Genomic DNA, 25,253 nt, shown 5'->3' on the forward strand with positions numbered 1-25,253 from the left:
GAGCTCCGAGGGTGCCACCGTCATGTGAGCGCAATTACTACTGCGCAGAATCGGATGGCTCTGGAGGTCTCCAAATGACCTTAGCTCCTGTACCGGCATGTCCCTTGTCAAGGATAGGAGCATGGAGGGTTGCCAAGTGATGGACGGTGTGAACTTCCAAGAAGACAATGAATTATTATAACTCCGAAACTTTGCCTGTGAACCACAGAAAAGGATATACATTTGCCCTCTGCCATGCCAGGTCTCATGGGAAACCAGGCGGACATGAGAAAACTCTGAGAACTTACAAATTGAATTGGATTAGCCAATCGGAACAGTTTCTACCCCTAAAATTGTTGCATATTGATCCGAGTAAGCGGGAAAAAGGTATAAAAGACTCTGATCTGCCAAAGGGGGGTGGTTCATTGGGCTGATCGTCTATGGCGTTGGGTCTACGTTGAGCTGATGAAGATTTCCACGGTTTACTTTGGGTTCCTTTAAATTCGAGAGAGCGATTCCATCTGATGGTTTGATTATTGCCGTGGGTTGGACAGTTTACCCTGGAGATTGTCGCAGAAGCTAGAATCATCCTCAGTTTGATCGGAGGGTTGCCAATTTCGAGATTTGGTAAATATAATGCCATGCGAAATTTATGCTTATGTTCTAAAGATTTGATTGTCTTCTTAAAATCAATCGAATTGGGTTATATTCTGTAGCGCCTAAATGCTAATTCAGAGTAAACTACTATTAGATAAACAAAATTTGGATTAATAAGAAATGAGTTTGTGATTCTTTAATTGAGTAATGAAAATCAATCAAATGTTTCCTAGGCTTTAAATTGTGTTTCAGCTGGTTCTAAATCACCATCAACCAGTCCAACTTATTGGTCCATCGACCAAGTGGTGGAGTGCCTTGATGTCAAAGTCAGGATTCTATAGGTGCAGATGTTTATAATGTATATATTGTAAAGGAATTACTCCAGACAGGTAACAAGGTACCCCCACATGTCCAGCGCTTTTTCTCCTATGTACAGATTTGAGTGAGACGTATGTGTGTTGGTGTTAAGGGCCCCACCTATGAATGAATGTATGAATGAGTTAGTTTGATGACGAGTCTGTGACATAGGGAGAATATGTAAATTTGCCCCTTTTGTGCTGGAGCACCATCATGGCTTTTAATATGTGTAATGAGTTAATCTGTTTTATTGACATGAACAAATTTCTAGTGTGTTTTGATATGTGCTGCAACTGGTACAGAAGTCATTATTTGTGATCATATCTTGCCCTTAGCCCCACCCCTAGCCCCGCCCACTTGTCACACCTCTATTTTATTGAGTTCCTGCACTTATTTTTTCCCATTTAAAGAGATGAGTGTGAAAAAGCAGGGTGAGCTCTTACGTCTTTTACCCTCTGTGCCCGGGAGAGATGCGGTCTGATGGTTGAACCTTTGGCAATGGTAAAACACAACACCTGATATCTAAACTCGGCTTTCCCACGAGGCCATATTTTGTGACCCGCTAACTTTACTTGTCAGCGCAGCTGTCCCACTCTACGAAACTTAAGCGCCCAGTGCTGAGACACAAACAACAGGACTGTACCATTGCGTGGGAAAGATAAACCATTTGAACGTCTGTAATGACCTTTCATTTTTGACGTGATGCAGCGTCGCCACGTATGCAATCCGTCGATTCCATTAAACCTCGTTCTAACAGTTCCTTGGGAAAATACAAGCTGTGCTCTGCCTACAAACAGCAGCAGACACACTGGGCCTTCTTGTGGCAGGCTGTGGCGGGAGCCGCTCAAAGGGCACACTGTTTCATGAACAATGGCCCGTCTCATACCCTGCCAGAATACGGCTACATTTCCAAACCCTGGAAGACTCAGGAAATGAACACCCGCCGAGCACCGGCCTGTTCCCTCAACTGGGGTCTCTGGAGAACGAAACGCTGAAAAGCTGGGATGTGCTTGGCAAGCAATACAATATCTTCCAAGGACAGCTAGCTCTCTTTCTTCTCTGTTGATGTAACAAACGTGGCTCGTGGTTTTTAGGTGAACAGGTGACAGTAGCATTGCAACATACAGAGCAGCGTTTACTCTTGCAGGCAGAAAGGTATGTTGCTACCTCTCAATCTAAGTTCCGTCCACAAACCCTGGCAGCACGAGGGTTGTTTCCGATGTTCCAATGGTGCCAGTGTTGGGCCCGCAGGTCAGGCTGGCAGTGCACTCTCTGTTCATAGATGGTGCGGGCAGAGAGATGGTGGGTGTGGTCTCGGGACGCGGCTGACGCACAGGATGCACGCTGCTGCTCGTGCTCGAGGTGTCGTTGGCAGCCATCTTCTGTCCCTGGGAAGTCTGACTGCCCAGGACTCCCCCTCTTAGGGCTGGCTCCAGGTTTCCTCTGCTAGGCTGACGTAGGGGGTTCTCCTCTCCAGATGCTGGGGTAGTCCTATCACTCCTCGCTGGTGCCACGGTACCTGTGCTTGACTGTCACAGAGGGATAAAAATACCAAAATGTTAATAGATGCTGCCACTGGGGACATTCTCTGCCCACCTGTGAGACATTTTCAACAGTACAGGTTTTGAGAATCGTGCTGCCAAAGGTACAAAGGTGTATAATAATGTGCTAGTGGACACTAGTAATAAGCCCACCTGAGAGGCGCAACTAGAGCCACATTTCGGGGGGGGGGGGGGGGGTTACTAAAAATTTAGGGTGGGTGGAGCTAATTCTTCCAGTGATAGGCAGAGTGGAGATGCAGGGGCTCTAAGAAGGGGTGAAAAAACAACAAAGCCTTGTTAGCAAGTAAATGGTCTTTTAAAGACCTGCGAAGTACTCCGGTGCAGCTTCACTAAGACGGATGCCAGACCTCAAAAACGGTCTGTGTGCCCGGGCTGACACACACGACGTGGGGGGGGTTAAACCCTTTGAGCCCAATGGGCGTTGCGCGCCTTGCCCACCTGTAGAGTGAGGCACACACTGCTCTCTAGCACTAAAGCACTAATACCAATATGATCCCATCCATAGAGTGGAGCATGAACTCCTCTCTAGCAAGCAGTAATGTGCTTTCCATGCCCACTACCTGGGCGGGACACTCCCTGTTCTCTGGCAGTAGTCGTGTGTTCTTTACGCTCACCTGTAGGTTGGGACACACACTGCGCTCTAGCACTAGTAATATGTGCATTATGCTCATCTCTAGGATGGGGCACCCAATGATCTTTAGCACTAGTAATGTGCTCTTTATGCTCACCCTTAGCACAAACTGCTCCCTAGTACTAATGTGTCCTGTACTTCTTCAGGTGGCATACACTGCTCTCTAGCACTAGTAATGGGTTCTGTACTCCCAGCTGTAGGTTAGGGCACACACAGATTTTATGGATCTTACTGAACCAGTCATTTTGCTAAGGTATAATTACAAAAATAGTATACTGGCCCTCGTACAGAGAAACACTGTTTTATGTATAGTTTATTAAATGCTGTTTAAGTTAATCAATTATTAAACCTGTCAGGAAGAAGGCTAAAACCACTATGAGTAAACAGGTAAGGGGGAGTTGTGAAGCTTTACATTTTGTGCTAGAGAACTGGTAGGGGTCTCTCTGGCCCCCGCCTGCCTCCACTCCCACAGCTGAGACAGAGCGGAGGTATTTGCAAGTGCCCTGATCCCATCCAATACCACCATTACTCAGGTACTCATGCATGGATGGGTTACTGTTGTATTTGTAGTCAAACAGTCGTTATATGCTCTCTATACACATCTACAGGGTGGAGCACACAATGCTCTCTAGCTCTAGTAATATGCTCTCTATGCTCACCACTTGGTTGGGGCACAAACTGCCCTCTAGCACTAGTAACGAGTTCTCAGTGCTCACTTCCAGGGTGCATCTTAACCTGCTCTCTAGCACTAGTAAAGTGGTCTCAATCTTCTCCTGTAGAGTGAGGCCAACATTGACCTGGAGCCCCGCTCTCTAGCGCTATTCATGCTGTGCTCTGTTAGCTCACCTGCAGGAGAGAGAGCACATTGCTCTGTGGCATTATTCATATTGTACTCTGCAAGCTCACCTGCAGGGTGGAGCACACATTGCTCTCTAGCACATTCAATACCTTACTATGTATGCTTACCTGCATGGTGGGGAACAAATTGCCCTCTAACAGTAATGTGTTCTCTATGCTCACCTGCGAGTAATGCACATGTTGCTCTCCAGCAATAGTAGTGTGCTCTCTTTTCTCAACTGTGGGGTGGAGCAATCTCTTCTCTCTAGCATCACTAATGTCTGCTCTATTTTCCCTATAGGGTGGAGCACTCTCTGCTCTCTAGTACTAGTAACATGCTCTCTAACATCGCATTAAGGGTGGTGCACACGCAGCATTGTAGAACTAATAACGTGCACTCTATGCACACTATTAATAATGTTCTCTGTACACTCACATATGCAAAGTAACACACCTTGCTCTCTTGCACATTTAATGTTTTGCTCTGCATACTCACCTGTAGGGTGGAGTTTATCCTGCTATCTAGCACTATTCAAGTTGTTCTTCGTAGAGTGTGGAGCACACATTGCTCTCTACCACTGTTAATGCTGTGCAGTGGTGGTTCCTCCGTGGGAGCGGAGAAGCTTAAATGAAATGGTAATAACATTATTTTATTACCATTTTATTTTTGACGCTTTCTGCCACCTAACGGAGTGCAAGGGCAGGGCCATGGCGTCATTGCAGCCAATGATTAGCCGCAGTGACGAGTGGCCACCTAAGTTTGCATTGCCCAAGTTGGTTTGGTCGGCTGCTATGCTACGGCCAAACCAACATGCACAATTCAAATCTCTCCAACACAGCTGTCTTGGATAGCTGGGTTGTAGAGCAGGGACAGGCCTTCAGTGGCTTTTGAAGTGTGGAGCCAGCCTGCTCCAGCCAATCAAGACGCTTTAGACCAGTGTCTTGATTAGATGTGAGTTGACTTTGGGCTTCACGCTCAGAGGACGTGCTGCAGAACAACCAGGAAGTACTGCAAAACGAGCAGCAGTGTGAGGTAAATTATTGATTTTTTAATGTGTATATTTATGTGAATGTGTATATTATTGTGTATTTGTTATGTGTATATGTGTATGTGTATATATTTTCTGCCTCCCCAATGTGATTTGCTACCAATCACCACTGATGCTGTGCTGTGCATGAATACCCGTAGGGTGAAGCATAGACTGCTCTCTAGCACCTGTAATGTATTCTCTATGCTCACCTGCAGGGTGGAGCACATATCGCTCTCCAGCACTATTAATGCAGTGCTCTGAATACCCACCTGCAGGGTGGAACACAAACTGCTCTCCAGCTTCTTCTGCCTGGACATGGCCGGATTCCAGTGACAGACAAGGCTGTTGTTTTGGACACTGTAGTTCTTGTTTCCAATAAGCCAGTACGTTTTCATTTTTCCTTTACCCTGCAACATATGACAATAATAATCTGTGGTCAGAGAATGGGGTGGGGGCAAAGATGAGAACTACTGGATGTGAAAGGAACTTGACAGGTCAAGTGTCACTGCGAAAGTGAGAGAAAGGGATACAAAGGTATAAATAGGAGTTGGATGTGCCTAATTGCTGATGAGAAAGAAGGATGGAGGGCATATCATTGCACCTTTAGAAAGGTCAGTGGTGCTACATGGAATGTTATATAGGATACAGTACATAATAAGGATATTGCAAGTCACTGAGGAGTTGCATGACCACACAGACTAATGAGTTCGAAGGGGGTTGCTTTATTCCTTACAGTACATAGTTAAATCTTTAGTGGGTAGCTCTTTCATAAGAACGTGAAGAATAAAAATAGAATCTCTAGTGCAAAATGTAACACATCAAAAAAGCTGATAGAGATATGTGCTGCAAAAAGATATTAGAAGCAGATTAATACAAGTTAGGTTTTTTTTTAAAGGCACAGTAGAAACATGCAGAAACATTCTAGCTTTTCTATGAATACCTAAGCCGTGCAAAAAATAAATGTTGCCATAAATATTTCCTTTCTTCATGTTAATGTACAGCTAGAAAAACAGAGCAGAAGAAAGAAATTCAACCGTTTTTTTTGTTGTTCTTTACACAGCTCCTTTAATTATGTTCCCTGCCCTGATCTGCCTTTCCCCTTGGCTGCTGGCAGCAGGTATTGTGTTGTCAGAACTCAGCTGTAACACTTTATTACAATTGAGTTCAGATTTTTTCTTCATAATTATCGACTGGACGTGTCATGAGTTGCCCATTACAAAGGAATCAGGGATAGGTTTTTATACAGGGATTGCAGAATCCCATGTATATAATATTATAAGGATAGATAAACAGGAACATATTCATGATGATAGTGATGGAGCAGGTAAAACAAAATGTTGTATACCTTCTCTATTTTGCATGAAAATACTAATGACGTAATCAATTTACATATTAACCTATATTAACTGTGTGCTGTGGTATACTAATCAATAAAGTGCACCTTGATAAACATGAATTACATTTGCATGGCAGAATAACTTTAATGACTAACTGTGGTACGCATATTAACAATAGAAGGTGTAGTGATAGAAATTGCATGATTTGTGTTGCTTTTGTGACATTTTGCATTCCTGCTGGGACCAAATGGTGAGTATTATTGCTTTAAATGTCGCTATAAGCTAGGAAAATACTAATATATAATGGGATTAGTGTGGGTTTAAACATTAGAATCTTCAATTCCGTATATTAATTATGTTTTATGTTTGTTTTGCTTAGGTTGGCATTCGGGCCTACCAGGCCATGTTATTCAAAATGGAGTTCGGAAGTGGCCACCGTCTTGTGAGCGCGATGTCTACTGCGCAGACTCGGATGGCTCCGAAGATCTCCAGGCATCCTCAATTTCAGAGCACAGTGTTCCTTGTCAAGGTTAGGAACGTGGAGGACTGCCAGATTTCAGTCAGTATGAATGACCCGCAAGAACAATAGCCACCTATAACGGAAGGTCGAATTGTCCATATATCGGATCCTTTCACCTGAGAACTGCATGAGCTAAGGGAATGACATAGCAAATTTTATGAGAACCCCGGACCACGAGAAATAAGGACAATATTGTAACTTCAGAGGGTTCAACCAATCAAAAAACATCCCCAATCCAGTAAATGTTACATGTTCCCTAGAATTTATAATAAAAGGATAGTAGAATAGGGAGGAAGTTAGTGCGTTCCAGAGGGGAGTCCCGAATTTGCGTGATCGACTTGCTTGCACGATTGCTTGGTCCTTTGGATATCTTTGGGACTGTGCCGTGCTGAGCAAAGGAACTTTTTGGACTTGTTGAATCTTGGCTTGCATTCGATTGGGACGATTTATCAAAAGAGATTTGAGTTATGCAGAGCTAACAGAATTAGAGAAAAGACCCCGATAGCAATAATAGGTAAATATAAATGTCATGCTAAATTGTGTTGATTAATTAAATTGGAACTTTGTTGACTGAAATGCTAAATTATGCAACTGAAAGCAAGTAATTAGATAAACTAAACATTGATTAACAGAGAATGAGTTTGTGGGTCTTTAAATAGGGCATTAAATAAGAATTCCGAAGCGTTAATGTGTTTTAGCTGGTTCTAAATCACCATCAACCAATCCAACTAATTGGTCCATCGACCAAGTGATGGAGTGCCTTGATGTTAAGGTTAGGATTCTATGGTTACTGATGTATACATGTAAATATAGTAACACATTTCTTTCCCCATAGGTAATAAGGTACCCCCCGCATGTCCAGCGGATTCATCATCCTCCTGCGTGCAGATACTAGTGAGACGTGCGAGTGTTGGTGTTATGGGCCCCACCAATGAATGTGTGTGTGAATGAGTAAGTGCGTTGACGGATCTGGGACGCAGGGAGGATCTGTAAAAATTTCGCCCCTTTCCGCTGGATCAATAGATTGATTAGGAATATATAGAAACTTGTTTTTTGAAAGAATGTATAACAGCCTTGCTAAAAATGTTGATTTATTTACAAAGACGGTATGTCATCCGGGCTGAAAAGTGCTGATACCGCCCACTGAAGAAATGGCAGCTCTAATGAAATGAGCAGCATGCCCAATCAGCTTGTCACTGAAATCAGCAGTAAGTCATGGCGCTGTCCATAAAAGTTTTGAAGCACTTCTGATAATATGTAGTGTTGTATTGTTTATGCTTCAGAGGTAGAACATGGAATGCTGTAAGCAACCATTTGGGGGATGGAGAGTGGACAAGAGGCGGTGCTTGCAGGCTAGTTCGAAGTTGTTGGTGGAACAAAATAAACCAAAAATGTCCTACCTCACACATTGTGTACTACATTTTATACTGTCCATGAAAGATAACTGAAGCTCTGCTGATAAGTGTTGATGTATTCCATGAAAGGTGTAGAAACTCTTCTGATAAGTGTTTGTACTCTCCTTGAAAGGAACAGAAACCCTACTGATACGTGTTGGTGGTGTCCATGAAAGGTATTGAAGCCCTGTTGATAAGTTATGGGAGCCTAGTTGATGCGTAATGGTACTGTCCATGAAAGATATTGAAGCCCTGTTGATAACTTGTAGGTACCATCCATAAAAGGTACAGAAGTCCTGCTGATAAGTGTTAGTGCTGTCCAATAAAGGTATAGAAGCCATGCAGTGTTGGCACAGTCCATGAAAGGCAATGAAGCCCTGTTGGTTAATGTCCATATAAAGGGTAGAAGCTCTGCTGATAAGTGTTGGTACTGCTCATAAAAGGCGTAGATGTTGCTGATAAGTGATGATACCGTCCATGAAAGGTGTAGATGCGCTGTTGATAAGCGTTGGTACGGGCTGCATTTCTGAGAAGTGTTAACTGTGTTTATTAATAACGTAGAACACTAAGTGGGTACTGTTGTTAAAGTCCTATACTTGTATGACACCTTGTTGGGTATTGCTGGTACTGACACATGTGTAGTATTGCAGCCTTCTTCTTAACGTTGGTACTGTTCTATTGAGGTTGTAGGATGCCAAACCTAAAGAGTGGTGAGGAATTGAAGAACCATGTAAGTCAAAATTATTGGCCATATTATCCCACTGCAAGTAGCAGCAGTCTCAGTGACGCGGTCAGTGCCAAAGTCATGCAGCACTCATACGTTTGTTTACTCCCCCTCATTTTGTGATTTGATACGTTGAGAGGGAGGCCGGCCCTCAGAGCATGGGATTGTAAATCTCGGACTTGGACTTCTGGGCCAGGTCAGGATTCCCATCCCTCTAAAGGAGTCTTCTTTTGTCAATAATGACACAGAGGTCAGTTCTACTAACTGGGGGGCCCTTTTTATTTTGCTCACTCTACACTGAAGAGTAGAAGGGACCATGCACTTTATCAATCGATATCACTAAGTTCACCAAACTCAAAGTAATAGTTCTCAAACCTTGCACCATTTTTTTAATGATGAAAAACTTTTAAGCAACCCAGAGGATGCTGTATTTAGTGCCCACGAGTATGGGGTTGTGCTCGCACGGTCCTCATACAGCCATATCATTTGAGAACAGAGAACGCTGGTTATAAATCCATATATAGGCTGCTTGAATAATGCAATCTTCTTCTCTTGGTCTATCTGACTGAAGCTCCCCTCACCCAATCGGATTGCGGAGGCTTCACCTGCTGCTTATAATCTAGAAGTTCACATTAGCTCATAAGCATTTTTAGGGTTTTGGTAAATCAGATTTGTTTTTCATTCAAATATTGGTGGTCAAACTAAACTGCTTACAAAGGCCTAATGTTTTCTAATTCTAATATTTCAAAAACGACTTTAAAGAATTTAATGGAACCAGAAAATAATATTAAGATGAACCATGTCCTTTTCCAGCTAGTTGTGGCATAAATCTCTTTAGCTATAAAATATATTTTGTATTAAAGAAACTGCTAGACAGAATTTACCCAAATACGGCAGTAGGAAAGGGATTGGTTGCATTTAAAATCTTGTAATGGATTCATGAAAATCTGTTGAATAGTTTTAAAGAAATGTGAAACATATAGATTCCTAACGTAGGATTCAAATGATTATCTATATCATTAGCTTTGCTTCTGGTTTTGCGAGCCGACTGGTGAAATATGAATTTGAGCATGATTTAATTGAACAAAGCCTGACATGGTTCTCAAGCCACAGAGACAGATTTCAGAACTGTCTTCTACCAGCACAATTTTAAAAGACACAGAGGGGCAAAACCACCAAACCTCAATCCATGCATGGTTCAGAACATTCCTCACAAGGGTAGAAAATGCTCCCATTCCCTGAATAATAAGCACTGAAAATGCTATAGGTCTCGCCTTTCATTAAGGTAAAGCCATTTGCTTTGCTACACAATACCATTAGCAAAATAGGGAAATACAGTTTCTGAGCTTAAGAAGCAGGTAGCTCCGTTAGTAGGTTTGACAACAGTCATTTTACTTGCCCTCAGAAGAATGAGCTAGCCTTGCTGGGATTCGAACAGTTGCGGCTAGCATGTTTAACTCACCGAGTCATCCTGTTAGCTAAAACACGCTCATTTCGCTAGGATGTAAAAGTATGTTTGCAGTAAAAGTATGTAAACAAAATCTGAATGTTAGTTTTATGACGACAGTCATTGCACAGCAAACACAGGAGTGAAACAGATACTATTAAAAACAGTAACAAATACAACTATTACATCAAAGAATTAAACATTGGTAGGACACATTTTACAAAAGCTGAGAGGAGAAGTGATGGAACTATCCTCATCTGTACTACAAAAATCAAAATCGTGGCTAAAACAAATACATTTGAACCACAAATAAGGGATGAAAGCAAACGATAAATAAACTGCGTGGACTAACCTGTAATAATACTAATTAATATTGATCAGCTCAGGGTGGAATTTTCACATAAAAGTATTTAATTTGGCTGGGGGGCAGGTGAGTGAGAATATGAAAAGGACCCCCGAAGGCAAAGTTCTACTAATAGCACTAGCACTTAAATGAGTAAGCGTAGCGTGTTGCTGGCTGCTGGGTGGTTAAAGAAGGCTCAGGGTTCGCCTTTGATCAGGCCTGGTCCCGCCTCTGGAGGGGAGTAGGGGCGCGCGCTAACAACCTGCAGCAGATGAGAGAATGGAATGCGTAGACTTGGACCCCACGCGCACAGCCCCAGTGGGGATGTGCGCCCAGTCACATACACTCCAGGGCGGTGGGGTCAGCCAGGGTCTGTGTGTTCTGAAAACCAGGACCCGCCCCCTCTCAGTTTCTGCCAAAGCCCCTCGTCCTCCTGGTGAGATTGGGCGCTAATCTTGCTTCTAGTCACATAGGCCTTTTCTACAACCTGCTGTTACAACCCGCATGTCCTGGGGGGGTGGGAGGAGAGGTTCCCCTCACAATGCAAAGTCTGAGCCGGGGCTGGCACGCATTTGAATAGCAAATGGTTGACTTGTGCTTTCTGCTCTTGCAGCCTCTTTGAAGGTTGTCGCGCCTCTAGCAATGTTACCAACGAGTCAGGGATGCTAATTATAAGCAAATCAGTTCCAGAAATGCACATCAGTTGCAACAAAATAATTCAAACAATCTGTGTGTATTTGCACTAGGAGAAGGGTCCTCTGTGGGCTTGTATCCGGCACATACATTTTGGGAGTACCTTGTGTGAGTGCACCCTGTGACTGAATGAGCATACCACCAAGGGGTAAACAGTCACTGGGAAGACAACGTATTATTATTGTTTCTGGGCTGAGCCGTCCCCCGGAGCAGGCTGCACTCGGCTTCTGGGCCACAGACAATAGCAGCCGCAGCTCTGCCATCCGCGGCAGCCGAGAAAACAAGCGGCAGTGAAAGTGAAAGCGATCGCAAAAGCGATCGCATGAAGCACACAGTGAAAGCACATGCGAAGCAGCATTTTCTTTGCTATGGCAACAAAATGGCGTCAGACTGTCCACAGTCCCTACGGACACGCGCATGCAGTTTGGTGTGGACAAATGGCGAGAGCAGCCATCTTTGTCCATGCAGACGCGTGCATGAAAGCCTTTAGGAGAATCGATTGCAAAAGGTTCTCTTCATGGCGAGGGCAACGCTTGCGCTGCTTTCGCCAGGCGAGACCTAAAAATGAAAAAATGATGCAAGGATTGAGAAACGTGGTTCAAGGGCGATGCTTGCGACCTTTACAGAGTCAGTAAGTTATTCTTGAATATTTCCTTAGACCAAGGTCATGTCTCAATCTAGACCTCTCTGTAAGAATTAAAACTAGAGAGCCTCACAAAACTTAGGGCCTGATTTAGGAATTGGTGGATGGAGTAAAGGCAGCCCTGGTGGCAGAGGACTTTACATCCTCCACCCTGCTTTACTCCGCCTGACAAATTCAGAGATAACTGCCTGCCTGTGGACATCTCAATACATTGTCAGGAACCGCCATCATGGCAGTTCCTGTCCTAGTAGGGAATGTTTGATGGACAGCTATGTCTAACCTTTTCAAAGTTTTTCATTTTTTTTAAAACAAATTCCCAAAGCTTGAGTTTGTTTTTGAAAAATAGAAAATGTATGTCTCCCACACTGTGGGGTGAGGTTATCCCTGGTGGTGACGAACAGTAAAAAGAAAACAAGCATTTGCAATGCAATAGGTCTCGCATTTACGCGAGTTAAAGCTATTGGCATTGTAAATGACAATGCCTTTTATTTATGTTTTAAAAACTAAAACATAAATAAAAAGTATTGTCATTTACAATGCCAATAGCTCAAACTTGTGTAAATGCGAGACCTTTTGCATTACAAATGTTTGTTTTTTAAACCAAGAAAGGAAATATTGTTAACGGTACATAGGTCATAGGCAGGTGCAGCACAGAAGAGCACGCCTTGGAGGGGTGTGCAAACTGGTGCATTCTCATTTTAGGTGTGAAGCAATCAGAGCCATAAACTATTTGCCCGCTACACAATTGACAGGAAACACCAGCACTGCAGACAGTTTAAAAAGGATACATATGTTAGCCATAATGTGAATCCAATAAAGTCAAACTATATTGTCTATTAGACACAGTTATCCGAGATATCCGGAATCCCCTCCCTGTGCTCTACATGTGTCAATTAAACCAGAGCACAGAAATCTAGCTTGCATTGTGTACATCAGCTCCAAGTGAGAAGGAAGCAATGAACTGTCTACGGCAGATAACACAATGCATTCAATGAACAAGGATTCATTGCTGAACAGTCCCGTCATTGTAGAGAGAAGGCAGCACGGCCAGTCATTGTTACCCTGTATTGCTGTCAGAGGTTTCGCTTCTCTCTCTTCCTTTGTGGTCCTCTCCACGGCGATGCTATAAAACGGACGCCCTGCGTGAGAAGGTTGCAGTCTGTCGGCTCTGTGATAGCGCAAGGTACATGGTGTGGTGCTGCCGGATACAACGGGGCCAGCTATAGTGCTGGCCCCACACCCTGTGCTTCGCATCTGCACATGCAGGAAGAGGCCTCGCCCATCGACCGTGCCGGGATTGGCTGACTCGCCCTCACAGGTCCTCTGCAGACTGATGGATGCCGAAGGACTGCCCTGCACACCTTAGACGCACGCTCCTTCACTAGAGGCAGCTAGCTTGCAGAAATGCTGCCTGCCTCCTCCTCGTTGCAAACCGAGGCAGAGGTGGGGACAGTATCACTTCCGAGCGCCGGAAACCACAGCGCTCATTTAACAAGCATTTGCAATGCAATAGTTCCGATTGCATTGCAAATGCTTACGTTTAAAACTGAGCGCGGCGCCGCTTGAAGGACACTGCGCTCGTTTTTTTTTTAACATTAACACTGAGCGCGGTGTCCTTGAAGCGGGCGCTGCGCTCAGTGTTAAAGTTAAGAAATATATAAATAAACCGAGCGCGGTGTCCTTGAAGTAGCGTCGCGCTCAGTGTTAAAGTAAAAAAAAAACAAGAAAAACAAGCAGAGCACGGTGTCCCTTAAGTGGACGCCGCAAAAAATATAAATAAATAAAGTGAGCGCGGTGTACCTAGCGAGCGCCACGCTCTTTAAAGAAAAAAAAAAATACAATTTACAGGACACAGCGCTGCAGCATCGCGCTTCTTGGATGAATGACTAAAAGAAAGTGCCTACCATCTAATTGAAGGACACAGTCTAACACCGCAAGTTAAAGATCCAGTCTGGGTGGGCGGGGCCAAAAGGAGACAGGGCGGTAACAAGGAGGGACTAAAAAGCCTCACTGACAATGGAAAGCCAGGGTTTAGCATGCACGATGACGCAAGCCAATGGAAAGAAGGGACGGAGCCTAGACTACACTTCTGAAATTGGCTTGATTACAAGAAGCCTCGCAGAGCGAGCTACACATGCGTGCTGCAACGCTAGGCGAGACCTAAAAAGAGTCACTGACTGCTCAGTCTAAATAGGGCAGACAGGGCAGACAGTTGATGCTTTAACTCTGATGGCCTCTACTCCCTCGGTCCATTGGAGGAAGGTTTTCACCAATGGAGTAAATTTTACTCCATCAGCATAAATAAGTGGTCCGTCTGCCTCTAAAGTAGGCGAGCACACCGAGAGTTAGGGGGAGGGAGTACTCCATCAACCTCTAAATCAGCTCCATAGTAATAACAAAGTCAAAACTTAACTAAAAAGGTTATACTATTTTTCGTTCAGGTATTATAAAACTAGAAACCTATAAAATTGCTCAGTAAGGGTTATGGTTATCACTGTAATTAAAATACTCACACAGGAAAACTAATAAAAAGTGCATACCTTTGGAACTGCGTTAGGTTAGGAGTAGTGGCTTTTTTGTAATGTACCTTAAGCAACCAGCAATAGACTGAGGAACAAAGTGAACAAGATATGGACATTCATATATTCAGAAGATGGGGGCGTGGCTTGCAGCCGAGCGCAATGGCCGCAACCTAACTGAGCTCCGGCCAGCACGATAACATCCCCTAATAATCCGGCCACTAATCCGTTATTAAACTGACTCGCAAGGCGTTTTTCCGACATCGGAACACTGCAGACTTGCTCCGGCCAGGTTTGGTGCAGAGAAGACATTGCTTACTCGAGCTGTGGGCAGGAAACAATAAGCGGCCTGCGGCCTCACAAGAAGCAGCGGACTTGCGGACTCGGGCAGCCCGTGGCCCCCTCTGGCCCAGCGAGACGCTTGAAAAGAGGCGAGAGGTAGGCGGCACTGAACGCGATACAAAGACTGTTCCCCAGCAGCCACAACACACGTCACAGCCCAGCACTGAACGGGCCTGCACCAGACCCGCTCCCAGCGCGCTGACACCAGGCAAGGGAGGAAGGCCCAGGGGCGCACCACGGTCCCCTTCCTGGGGGCCCTCATGGCCCCGCCGGCGGCGCTGTACAGCCGGTGGAGCCCTTCGGTCCAGCCAAGGCCATAAACCTGATCTCCTGTGGCCCTTCGTGCATTGCGGTCGGGAGGGGACCAGTGGGGCGCGACACGATGGAAGCATCGTAGGAGCTGCTTTGACACCTGGCTGATGCCCCACACAAAAGGAAGAAGCGCGACGGAGAAGCCCGTTCGACGACTCACAACCGGTGGGTGCGCAACCTGATGGCTCGGCCCCAAACACTCTCAGTGACGTTAAGGAGACCCTACGCCACCCTGGTGGAACGGGCGGCTTTCACGCAGGACATAAGCACTCCTGACACCCCAACGCCGTCGCCACTGGCACAGTTGCCACATGTGATAAGGGGCTTAGAGACAAACGTGGGGCTGATTGCGACCCCCCCCTTTTTCTTACAATCCTAAGCGTCCAACTGCCATACAGCAATAAAGCACCGGATCCGGCGGGCTCTGTGGGTAAGGGAGAAATGTGGCCTCAGTACTTCAAGGAACCCATCGCCTTGAGCCCCTCGCTGGCAATGGTGGAAGCGTGCAACACTGGCTATACCACATAATCATATCCTGCGGAGCCTGACTGGGGTGCTGGTTGGCCCACCACTGGCCACAGCTTACCACTCCCTCCTACCACGACGAAGCTCTGTCAGATTCGGGACAAGAAGCCATGGTAGGCCCCCATACTGAGGCAGGAAACCCGACAAAGTGACCCGCTGTCACGAGGCATGCGGCGGTGAGTACTGCGCAACACCAGACTTCCCAAGGAGCAGAACCAATGGGGGGCCAGGGTCAACGAGCGACCCAGCAAGCCAAATTGGACAAGTAAGCGTTTTCCAAAGACGACACAGACACATCCACCCAACAAGTGCTCATGGAGGTCAAGGGTACACCCGAGGGCCAACAAGAAGTCCCATTGCAGGAAATAATGACCGCTTTGACAAATGTCCAAACAACGGTAGGGTCTATTTCTGCGGATGTGTCGTTCCTCCGAGCAGACTGCCAGAAAATGGCTTCCAGAGTGACCGAGGTCGAAAACACAACGGCGTCACTCAGGAAGAACACAGCCAGCCTACAGCGCAAGGTCCAGCACTTAGAAGCTCAAAATCGACAGATGGAAGCTTAACTGGACAACCAGGAAGGCAGGTCGAGACGCAATAATGTACGTATTATAGGAGTTCCGGAGTCCAAGGGGGTGCCAGCTATGGACCTCTACATAGAGGACCTCATTAAGACCCAGCTTCAACCAAGGGGACTCTCCAGTTTTTTCTCAGTGGAAAGGGCCCACAGAGTACCGGGCGGTAAACCAAAGCCTGGTGCACCCCCCGACCAATCCTGGCTAGGATTTTTAACTTCAGGGACCGAGACGCAATTCTCCAAACAGCAAGAGTGGCCCCGCCACTGCGCATAGAGAACTCAGTAATCTCATTCTTTCCTGACTACACAGCGGCGTCACCAAGCAGAGACGGAGCTTCCTCGAGGTATAGAAAGAACTTAGACACAGGGAACTCGCTTACTCCATGCTCTTTCCCGCAAGGCTCTGGGTGGTAGCGGATGGTAAAACCCTGTTTTTTGACACACCAGAAGACGCCCACGACTGGCTGGAGGGTTGGCGTCGGGTCAATGGATCTAGAAAAGACAGTGGAAAACACCAACGTCGCCCTACGGGGGCGGCGTCGCAGGGCCGGAGTCACACAGGAGGAGAAGACGACCAGCCTCAAATGGATCCAGAGTACGAAACTTCCAACGTTGGCTGACGCCAGCTTCGCAGCAACAAGGCCCGTAACAGGGATGTCCAACCGCTCCATGCCAGGATGCACTACCGTAACTCGGATCGCCCAGGATGGTCCGGGACTGACCTGCTAGAGACACATTATTGAACTTCATTTCCCAATTTCGATGCCGTACTTACTGCAATGCCTTGACCTCTCCAAAAGTCAGTGAGCAAAGAGATGTCGGAAGTGCTCCGGATGTCCTCTCCCCCCTTACGCAAGTACTGTTTATGGGACTAAAGCACTCTGCACTGTTGGGGTGGCAGGTAGTTGGTAATCCATCTAGCAGGGAGGCAGGGAGGGGGATGGAAGGGGGGGTTTGGTTCAGGTATTGTTTAAGATTGCAATTTTTCTTTTAGGAATGTTCAATTGTTTAATGCTGATGCCATGCACTTTAGGGTTCGTGCACAGGGAACCCACCGACTCGTACACACGACTCCAATGTCCCAAAGTCATTTTACAGCCCAGAGAGACGTAGTACTTTCAAGAAAACACACACTCGGTGACCTCTCCCACTACTCTATGGGAGGCATACAAGACAGTGATACGCGGTCAGGCCATATCTGCAATTACCTCACACAAACGGGACAAGGCCCGGCAGGTACAAGAGCTTGAAAGTGCAGTTAGTCTAGCGGAAAGCGAGCACACTGGGGACCTGACGGATGAGACGACACACAACCTAGCCTTAGCTCGACAAGCTTTCAGGGATTACGTATGAGGGATGCCAGGGCGAGAGCTACAAAAACGAAGCACACTATTTATGAAGTGGGAGACAAAGCCCATAAGTTGCTGGCTTGGCCAGATAAGAAAGAACGCGCTAGTCGCTGGGTGGCCCAATTACATTTGGCTTCAGGGGAGGACATAACAGACCCACAGAACATAGTGACAGCCTTTGCGTGACACTACGAGACAGTATACACACCAACTACGGACACCACCGTAGAAGAGAACTTGGCCTTTCTAAAAAGACATACGCCTACCAACTCTGGCAGCCCAGGAGGCGGGTACACTGGAGGAGCCACTTACAATTGACGAAGGGGCTGCAACCTGGCAAAGCACTAGGTCCCAACAGTATTCCTTGGAGCTCTATAAGAAAGAAGCAGATAGGCTGGGGCCTCACTTATTGAAAATGTACGAAGACAGTCTTAATAAGGGAATACTTCCCAGAGATCAGAGGATAGCGACTCTTGTGACGATCCCCAAACCAGGCAAGCCCCCTCAGGACTGCATCTCCTACCGCCCAATCTCCCTTCTCAATGCAGAAGCTAAAATATTAGCGAAAGTACTGGCATCTAGACTACAACCGAACCTCATGTCCCTTATACACCCTGATCAATGTGGCGCAATCTGGAGCAAACTTGGCGCAACAACCAGTCATCAGGAAACATGACAGCCCTCAAGACCGCCATCCGCAAACACCACCAGCTGATCCGCACCACCAAAAGGTCAGCATTCAGAGACCGACTGGACAACAAGTCCCACAACAGCAAGGAACTCTTCAGCATCGTCAAAGAGCTCTCCAACCCCAGCGCCAGCAACAACGACATCACGCCATCACAAGACCTCTGCGACTCACTCGCCACGTTCTTCCACCGCAAGATCGCCGACATCCACGACAGCTTCGGCACCCACACCACGTAAATTGATACTTGATACTTGTATAGCGCACTACTCACCCGCAAGGGTCTCAAGGCGCTTGTACGAATACCGCTGTGGAACCCATTCTGGCTTTCCCTGTGAGGTGTCCACTCCTGGGCACCCCCAAGGTGGAGGCCAGGCATCCTTAGCGTTGTGGGGGCCGTTGTGGAGATTAAGCAAGCTATTGCCCAGAGTTGCAGAGTGGGACTCCATGATTGGAATAGGCACCGAGGCGAGAATTGTCAGGTCCGTGGAATTTTGAGCCCAAGACCCGCTGAGGTGGGGAATTGAACCCTGGTCCCAGGCCAGACCTCTGCATCAGGGTCTGCCGCTCTAACCATTGAGCCACACTTCTCCAACCCTTCCACCGAGACTACGCCCCCCACCACCACCCTCTGCACCTGGAACCCCGTCAGCACGGAAGACACCACCCACACGATGAACTCCATCCACTCCGGCTCCCCAGCGGACCCCTGCCCACACCACATCTTCAACAAAGCCGACTCCATCATCGCACCCCAACTCCGGGACATCATCAACAACTCCTTCACATCCGCCACCTTCCCGGAGAGCTAGAAGCATGCGGAGATCAGCGCCCTCCTGAAGAAACCCACCGCGGATCCCACAGACCTCAAGAACTTCCGCCCCATCTCGCTCCTCCCCTTCCCAGCTAAAGTCATCGAGAAGACCGTCAACAAACAGCTGACCACCTTCCTCGAGACGAACGACTCCCTCGACCCATCCCAGTCCGGATTTCCAGCGAACCACAGGACCAAGACCGCCCTCATCGCAGCCACCACTGACAATATCAGGACCCTGCTGGGCAACGGTGAAACGGCCGCTCTCATCCTCCTCGACCTGTCGGCCGCATCCGTCTGCCACCGCACCCTGACAACCCGTCTCCAGCGCGCCGGGGTCCAAGGGAAGGCCCTCGAATCGCTCACCTCCTTCCTCGCCGACAGAACTCAGAGAGTCCGTCTCCCGCCCTTCCGCGCAGCACCCACCAAGATCATCTGCGGCGTACCCCAAGGATCCTCGCTCAGCCCAACCCTCTTCAATGTCTACATGAGCCCCCTCGCAGCCATCGCACGCAAACAAAACATCAACATCATCTCCTACGCCGACGACACCCAACTGATCCTATCCCTCACCAATGACCCCGCCACCGCAGGAGCCAGCTTCCAGGAAGGAATGAAAGACATCGCAGAATGGATGAAGCTCAGCCGTCTGAAGCTGAACTCAGACAAGACGGAAGTCCTCATCCTCGGACCATTCCCCTCCACCTGGGACGACTCCTGGTGGCCCCCACCCTGGGAACCGCCCCCAAGCCCACAGACCACGCACGCAACCTGGGGTTCATCCTTGACTCCTCCCTCACTATGACCAAACAAGTCAACGCCGTTACATCTTCCTGCTTCAACACCCTCTGCATGCTCCGTGAGATCTTCCGATGGATCTCCACCGGAACCAGGAAGACGGTCACCCAGGCCCTCGTCACCAGCCGACTGGACTACGGGAACGCCCTCATCGCCGTGACCACCGCCAAACTACAGAAAAAACTCCAGCGCATACAGAACGCATCTGCTTGACTCATCCTGGACATTCCCCGACACAGCCACATCTCCACCCACCTGAGAGACCTGCACTGGCTCCCCGTCAGCAAGAGGATCACCTTCAGACTCCTCCCCCACGCACACAAGGCTCTCCATGACATGGGCCCCGAATACCTCAATACCCGCCTCACGTTCTACACACCTACCCGCCAGCTCCGCTCCGCCAGCCTCGCCCTCGCCACGGTCCCACGGATTCGCAGAACCACCACCGGAGGAAGATCCTTCTCCTACCTGGTGGCCAAGACGTGGAACTCCCTCCCCACCCACCTACGAATGACCCAGGATCATCTCTCCTTCAGGAGGCACCTCAAGACCAGCGCCTTGTGACCCTCGCGGGTGAGTAGCGCGCTCTATAAATGTTCTTGATTGATTGTATTATGCCGGGACGTAACACAGCAATGAACCTATGACAGCTCCATGGAGTGATGGCCCGTGTGTCTACCAGTATGGCCTTTGATCAGCTGAAGTGGTCATTCATGTTTGCAGTGTTACAACATTTTGGCTTTGGCCCCAACTTTTGTGCCTGGGTCCGGCTATTGTATACACAACCCATGGCACACGTCGTGGTCAATGGACGAATTTTGGAGGACTTCCCGCTGGGGCGTGGAACCAGACAGGGCTGTCCTTTGTCCCCGCTCCTATTTGCCCTGGTGCTTGAGCCGCTCGCGACTTGGATAAGAAAAGACCCAGTGATACGCGGTTTGAGATGAACAGAGGCATCGGAGGACCGTATATCATTATATGCTGACAACATATTATTGTACATGGCCTCCCCCAGCTGTTCAATTAATTGTCTATTGATATCTGTGCATCATACGGCAGATTTTCAGGCTACATGATTAACTGGGCGAAAACGGTTCTGTTTGTCCTCCACGGGAAAGATGGCTTTAAGTTCCTAGGCATCCACATTACATCAGACCCCACGCAATTCTACGAGCGCAACCTCGTGCCCCCTCTTCTGCGACTTAAAAACGATGTGAAACACTGGCATGCACTTCCTTTGACCCTCCTGGGCCGAGCGGTCTTATTTAAAATGATGGCCCTCCCTCGGTTCCTATACGCCCTGTCCCAATCCCTGTCCCTAACTCATTTCAGAGTAATCGAGGCTGAGGTGGGTGTGCTCCTCTGGGGTGGAAAGCCCCCGCGCATAGCCATATCCCAACTCACTAGAAGCTGGTACGATGGTGGAATCGCCATGCCCAATGTGCAACTATACTACTGGGCTTCACACCTTATAGTGGTAAACCAATGGCTTCATGCCTCGCAGGAGGAACCAGCCCTCCAGGTTGACAGACAAACCCTTGGTACCGACGGACCCCTGGTGGCGCTATACGACAAGGCCAAGAAAAACGCGTTGACCGTCCCTACTGCGCATACAGTACATACATTGTTCACGACACAGCGAGCGCTCGGCTGGGAGGGAACCATCACCCAACTCACGCCACTGTGGGACACACCGAAACTAGTCAAGCTCCGCAATAGTAAGGGTTTTGCTCAATGGGACCTTATTGGTATCTCTAGAGTGGGGGACCTTTGGAAGAAGGGAGGGATGGTGACGTTTGCCCAGCTGCGCACAACGTATCAAATGGCTGACTCAGAGCAGTTTCGCTATTCACAAATTAGACATGCACTTACAAAAGCCATACCCCGAGGCGCCGTCCTCCCCGAATCATCACCACTCGAAGACCGCCTTCTCACAGACCATCTCACAAAAAAAGCTTTAGATAGATAGATATTTATTTATTGTGCAGTTAGTTAAAACCATTACAAAAAGATCGTTTAAAAAGAGAACAAAGAAAAAAACTTTATACATCTTTAGTGCCCAACTTAAAATAAGGATGGTTATATGTTTAAAAACTGCATTCAAAGTTTGAGAGTCCTAAAATCGGTCAGTTCCAGCGCTGGGGGAATATGAAGAGTGCCGAGCTGAGGCAATTCTCACGTATCCTGTGGGCTTTTCAGGCTTGACCTGGTTAATATTACTCTGTCAGGGTTCGTGTTGTTTTGTGTCAGTCCGTAATGACAGTCTTGCGAGAGTGTGTTCTCCACACATTGTTATGTTCTATGCTGATTTGGTAATCTCACTGCTCCGGAGTGGTCCTTAATGACCAAGTTTTGTTTTCCCACTGAAGGGTTGGATGTAGAGCTGGTTTTCTTTATGTATTTTCCCTTAATCTTCAGGTTTGTGCCTTCTCCTTTCTTAGAATTTTGCAGGCTTAAGTATGTTATGGGACCTGATTACAATTTTTCTTGATGGTCTTCCGTTTTAAATCTGATTTCTGCAATTTCCAGGAATTTTACAAGACGGCAGCTTAGTTGGACTTTGTCGCCCGAAAAGCATGCCAAGACTGCTTGCCTACAGGTTCTTATTCGTTGTTCATTAAAGATTGGTTTTAGAATTGTTCGGCGCTCTTGTAGCAGGACTTTGCAGTTAGTGATAAGGTGTGAGATGTTTTCTACACCATTGCCACAAAGTCGACGCTTTGCTGGCAGGGCAGGGCGTAACCATGGCGCTATGTGGGTTGCAGACGGCAGTAGACCCAATCGAAATTTCAAAAACGTATCTTTTATTCTTTTGGTAAAGCAGGATTGCAGATATTTTTGTGGTCTAAGGCTGGTGTATGTTTGTATAGTTAACCAACCATGCGCTCGCTCCGCCAGTTGAATCTTGTCCTGCAAAAGTGATTCCTTTTTAACGATATTACTTACCGCTTTTTTGAGGCTCACCACTGGACCTCGTAGATTCCATAGTTGGTGCAGCCCCAGTGATTCTAATGCATCCTCCAAAAAGAGCCTTGCTGGACAATTTTCTCTGTATTGCAATTCCTTCCACAGAGGGGCGTTTAGTGTGTTTTCTTCTCCCTTAGAAATTTTGTACCAGCTTTTTAAATATGCTCCTTTGCGGGCCAGATCTTCCCTGGTAAGACCAAGTTAAAGCCTAATTTGCGCTGGTGATGTATACCTTGGTAAGCCGAAGATCATACGCATTGCTTTAGTTACTGTTCCATCTAAAACCTCTGCATCCCTTCCTCTCATTACTTCACTGCCATAAGTGATAGATGGTATCAGTTTTGCCTGTATCACCTTTAGTAGAGGAGAGAGGGTTGGTCCCGTGATCTTGTTTTTGAGGTTTCTTAGGGATACTGCTGTCATTAGACCTCTCTTTTTTATTTCCTCGGGTTGAGGTATAAAGCTTCCCTTGGCGTCTACAATGACCCCCAAGTATCTGTATTTGGTAGTAATGTCCAATTTTTTTGAGTCCATGAACCAGTTGTTTGTTATTTTCCTTGTTTGTTTAGTAATACACATAACTTTAGTTTTTTTGTAGTTGATTTTGAGTTTGTTTGTGATAGAATACTGAGATGTTATGTTTAATAGTCGCTGTAGGCCTATCGGGGTCTGACTAATTAGCACCAGGTCATCCGCATAGAGTAAGTTTGACATCTGTGTCCCTCCCAATTTTGGCACGTGTGAATTGCTTTTGTTCAGCAAGTTTGATAATTCGGCCAAGAAGAGATTAAATAACATTGGTGCTAGGACACATCCTTGTTTCACTCCAATGCTTGTAGGAATTTTTTTAGACAGAAAATCTCCTTCACCTAGTTTGACCTGAACCCAGGTGTTACTGTGCATAAGAATTAGTTGGTTCAGTAGCAGTGAGGGAATTCTCATTTTCTTTAGTTTTTGCCAGAGGATGTTCCTGTTTACGTGATCGAAAGCGGAACTGTAATCAATGAAGCACAGATATAGTGGTTGTTTTATGATAAGTGCCTGGTCAATCAAAAGTGATAAAGAGAGAATGTTTGTAGTCATGCCCATACTTTTGCAAAAACCACTTTGATTGAATGGAATTGCTTTTGTGTCGCCCACCCATGCTGTTAATTCCTCGAGTAAAAGGCCTGCATAATATTTTGCCTCATTATCGAGCAGGGCTATGAGGCGATAACTTCCCGGGTTGCTCCTATCACATTTTTTAAAGATTGGGGAGATTATTGCCCCCCTCCATGACTCTGGAATTGTTGATGTCTGCAAGATTTTGTCAAATATTGGTGTAAGGACCTTGGCCCAGTGTTCAGGGTCTTGTTTGAAAACCAAAGGGGGAATGCCGTTGGGACCTGGTGCACCTTCGCGTCTCCCTTTAGAGATTCTTTTACGGATCTGTAAGTTATTTATCACAATTCCTTCGTTTTGTGCAGAGCCGTCGTTGTGTAATGGTGCCCATTCTTCTGTGTCCTTTTTAGGGGTGTGTGGTCCTTTCTACCCTTCCTGGTCTTCATTTAGATGTTTGCCGAGAAAGTTTACCCAAGCTTCTTCTGTAGGGCAAGATTCAATCCCGTTGTTTCGCACGCCAATCCTGATATTGATTTTTTGCCAGAATTGTGCATTGTTGTTTGTTTTGGCATCATAGAGGAGTTTTCCCCAAAAGATTTCATCTGCTTCTTTTCTTAGTCGCCAGATTAGTTTTCTACGGATTTCTTTTTGCTGTTTTAGCTCGTGGCGAGCGGTGGGTACCGACCTCACTTTGCGTAGGAGATGGTTAATCTTGCGCTTTAGGGTTTTGACCTGGATGTTGGAACTAAAGTTGTAATCGTTCTTATTTCTTGGTGTATTGATCTTGCATTTTTTCCGAGCATTTTTGTCTATGCCGTCTCTTCCGCATAATGTTTTCGTGAACCGCACCCACCTCTCAATTGGGTCTATGCATGCTATTTGTGCCTCTTCAAATGCTTGTTTTGCTTGCATTTGGAGTTTTTGCGGATTTGTGATTTTACATTTTATTCTTCTGTTGTTGAGGGTGTATTCTGAGCCAAATGTGTTGACAGCCAATGGATTTAGTTTCACTGGGATCCCAATAGTAATTTCCTAGGGGAGGTGGTCACTATAATCCATCGTGACGATTCGGTAATCACTCACCATTTGATACATGTTCCGAGAGAGGAATGTGAAGTCTATTGTAGAGCTGGCCTTCGAACTATGAAATGTAGCCACTTGTGGGC

The 25,253-nt window shown here is 46.7% G+C and overlaps 1 protein-coding gene across 1 annotated transcript in view; it reads right to left on the minus strand.

Annotated features, from left to right (window-relative positions):
- Positions 1-2,108: 2,108 nt before the first annotated feature.
- LOC146868395 (uncharacterized) overlaps positions 2,109-25,253 on the minus strand; it is a 91,366-nt gene continuing 68,221 nt past the window's right edge. Inside the window, exons 7-8 of the mRNA XM_085624115.1 lie at positions 5,204-5,401; positions 2,109-2,462 (exon numbers count right to left, since the gene is read on the minus strand). Coding sequence (XP_085480241.1) covers positions 2,109-2,462; positions 5,204-5,401 — 552 coding nt within the window. The remainder of the gene's footprint in view (positions 2,463-5,203; positions 5,402-25,253) is intronic.

The sequence above is a fragment of the Triturus cristatus genome, chromosome 1_2, assembly GCF_964204655.1.
Source record: "Triturus cristatus chromosome 1_2, aTriCri1.1, whole genome shotgun sequence".
In the NCBI taxonomy this organism is placed as follows: domain Eukaryota; kingdom Metazoa; phylum Chordata; class Amphibia; order Caudata; family Salamandridae; genus Triturus; species Triturus cristatus.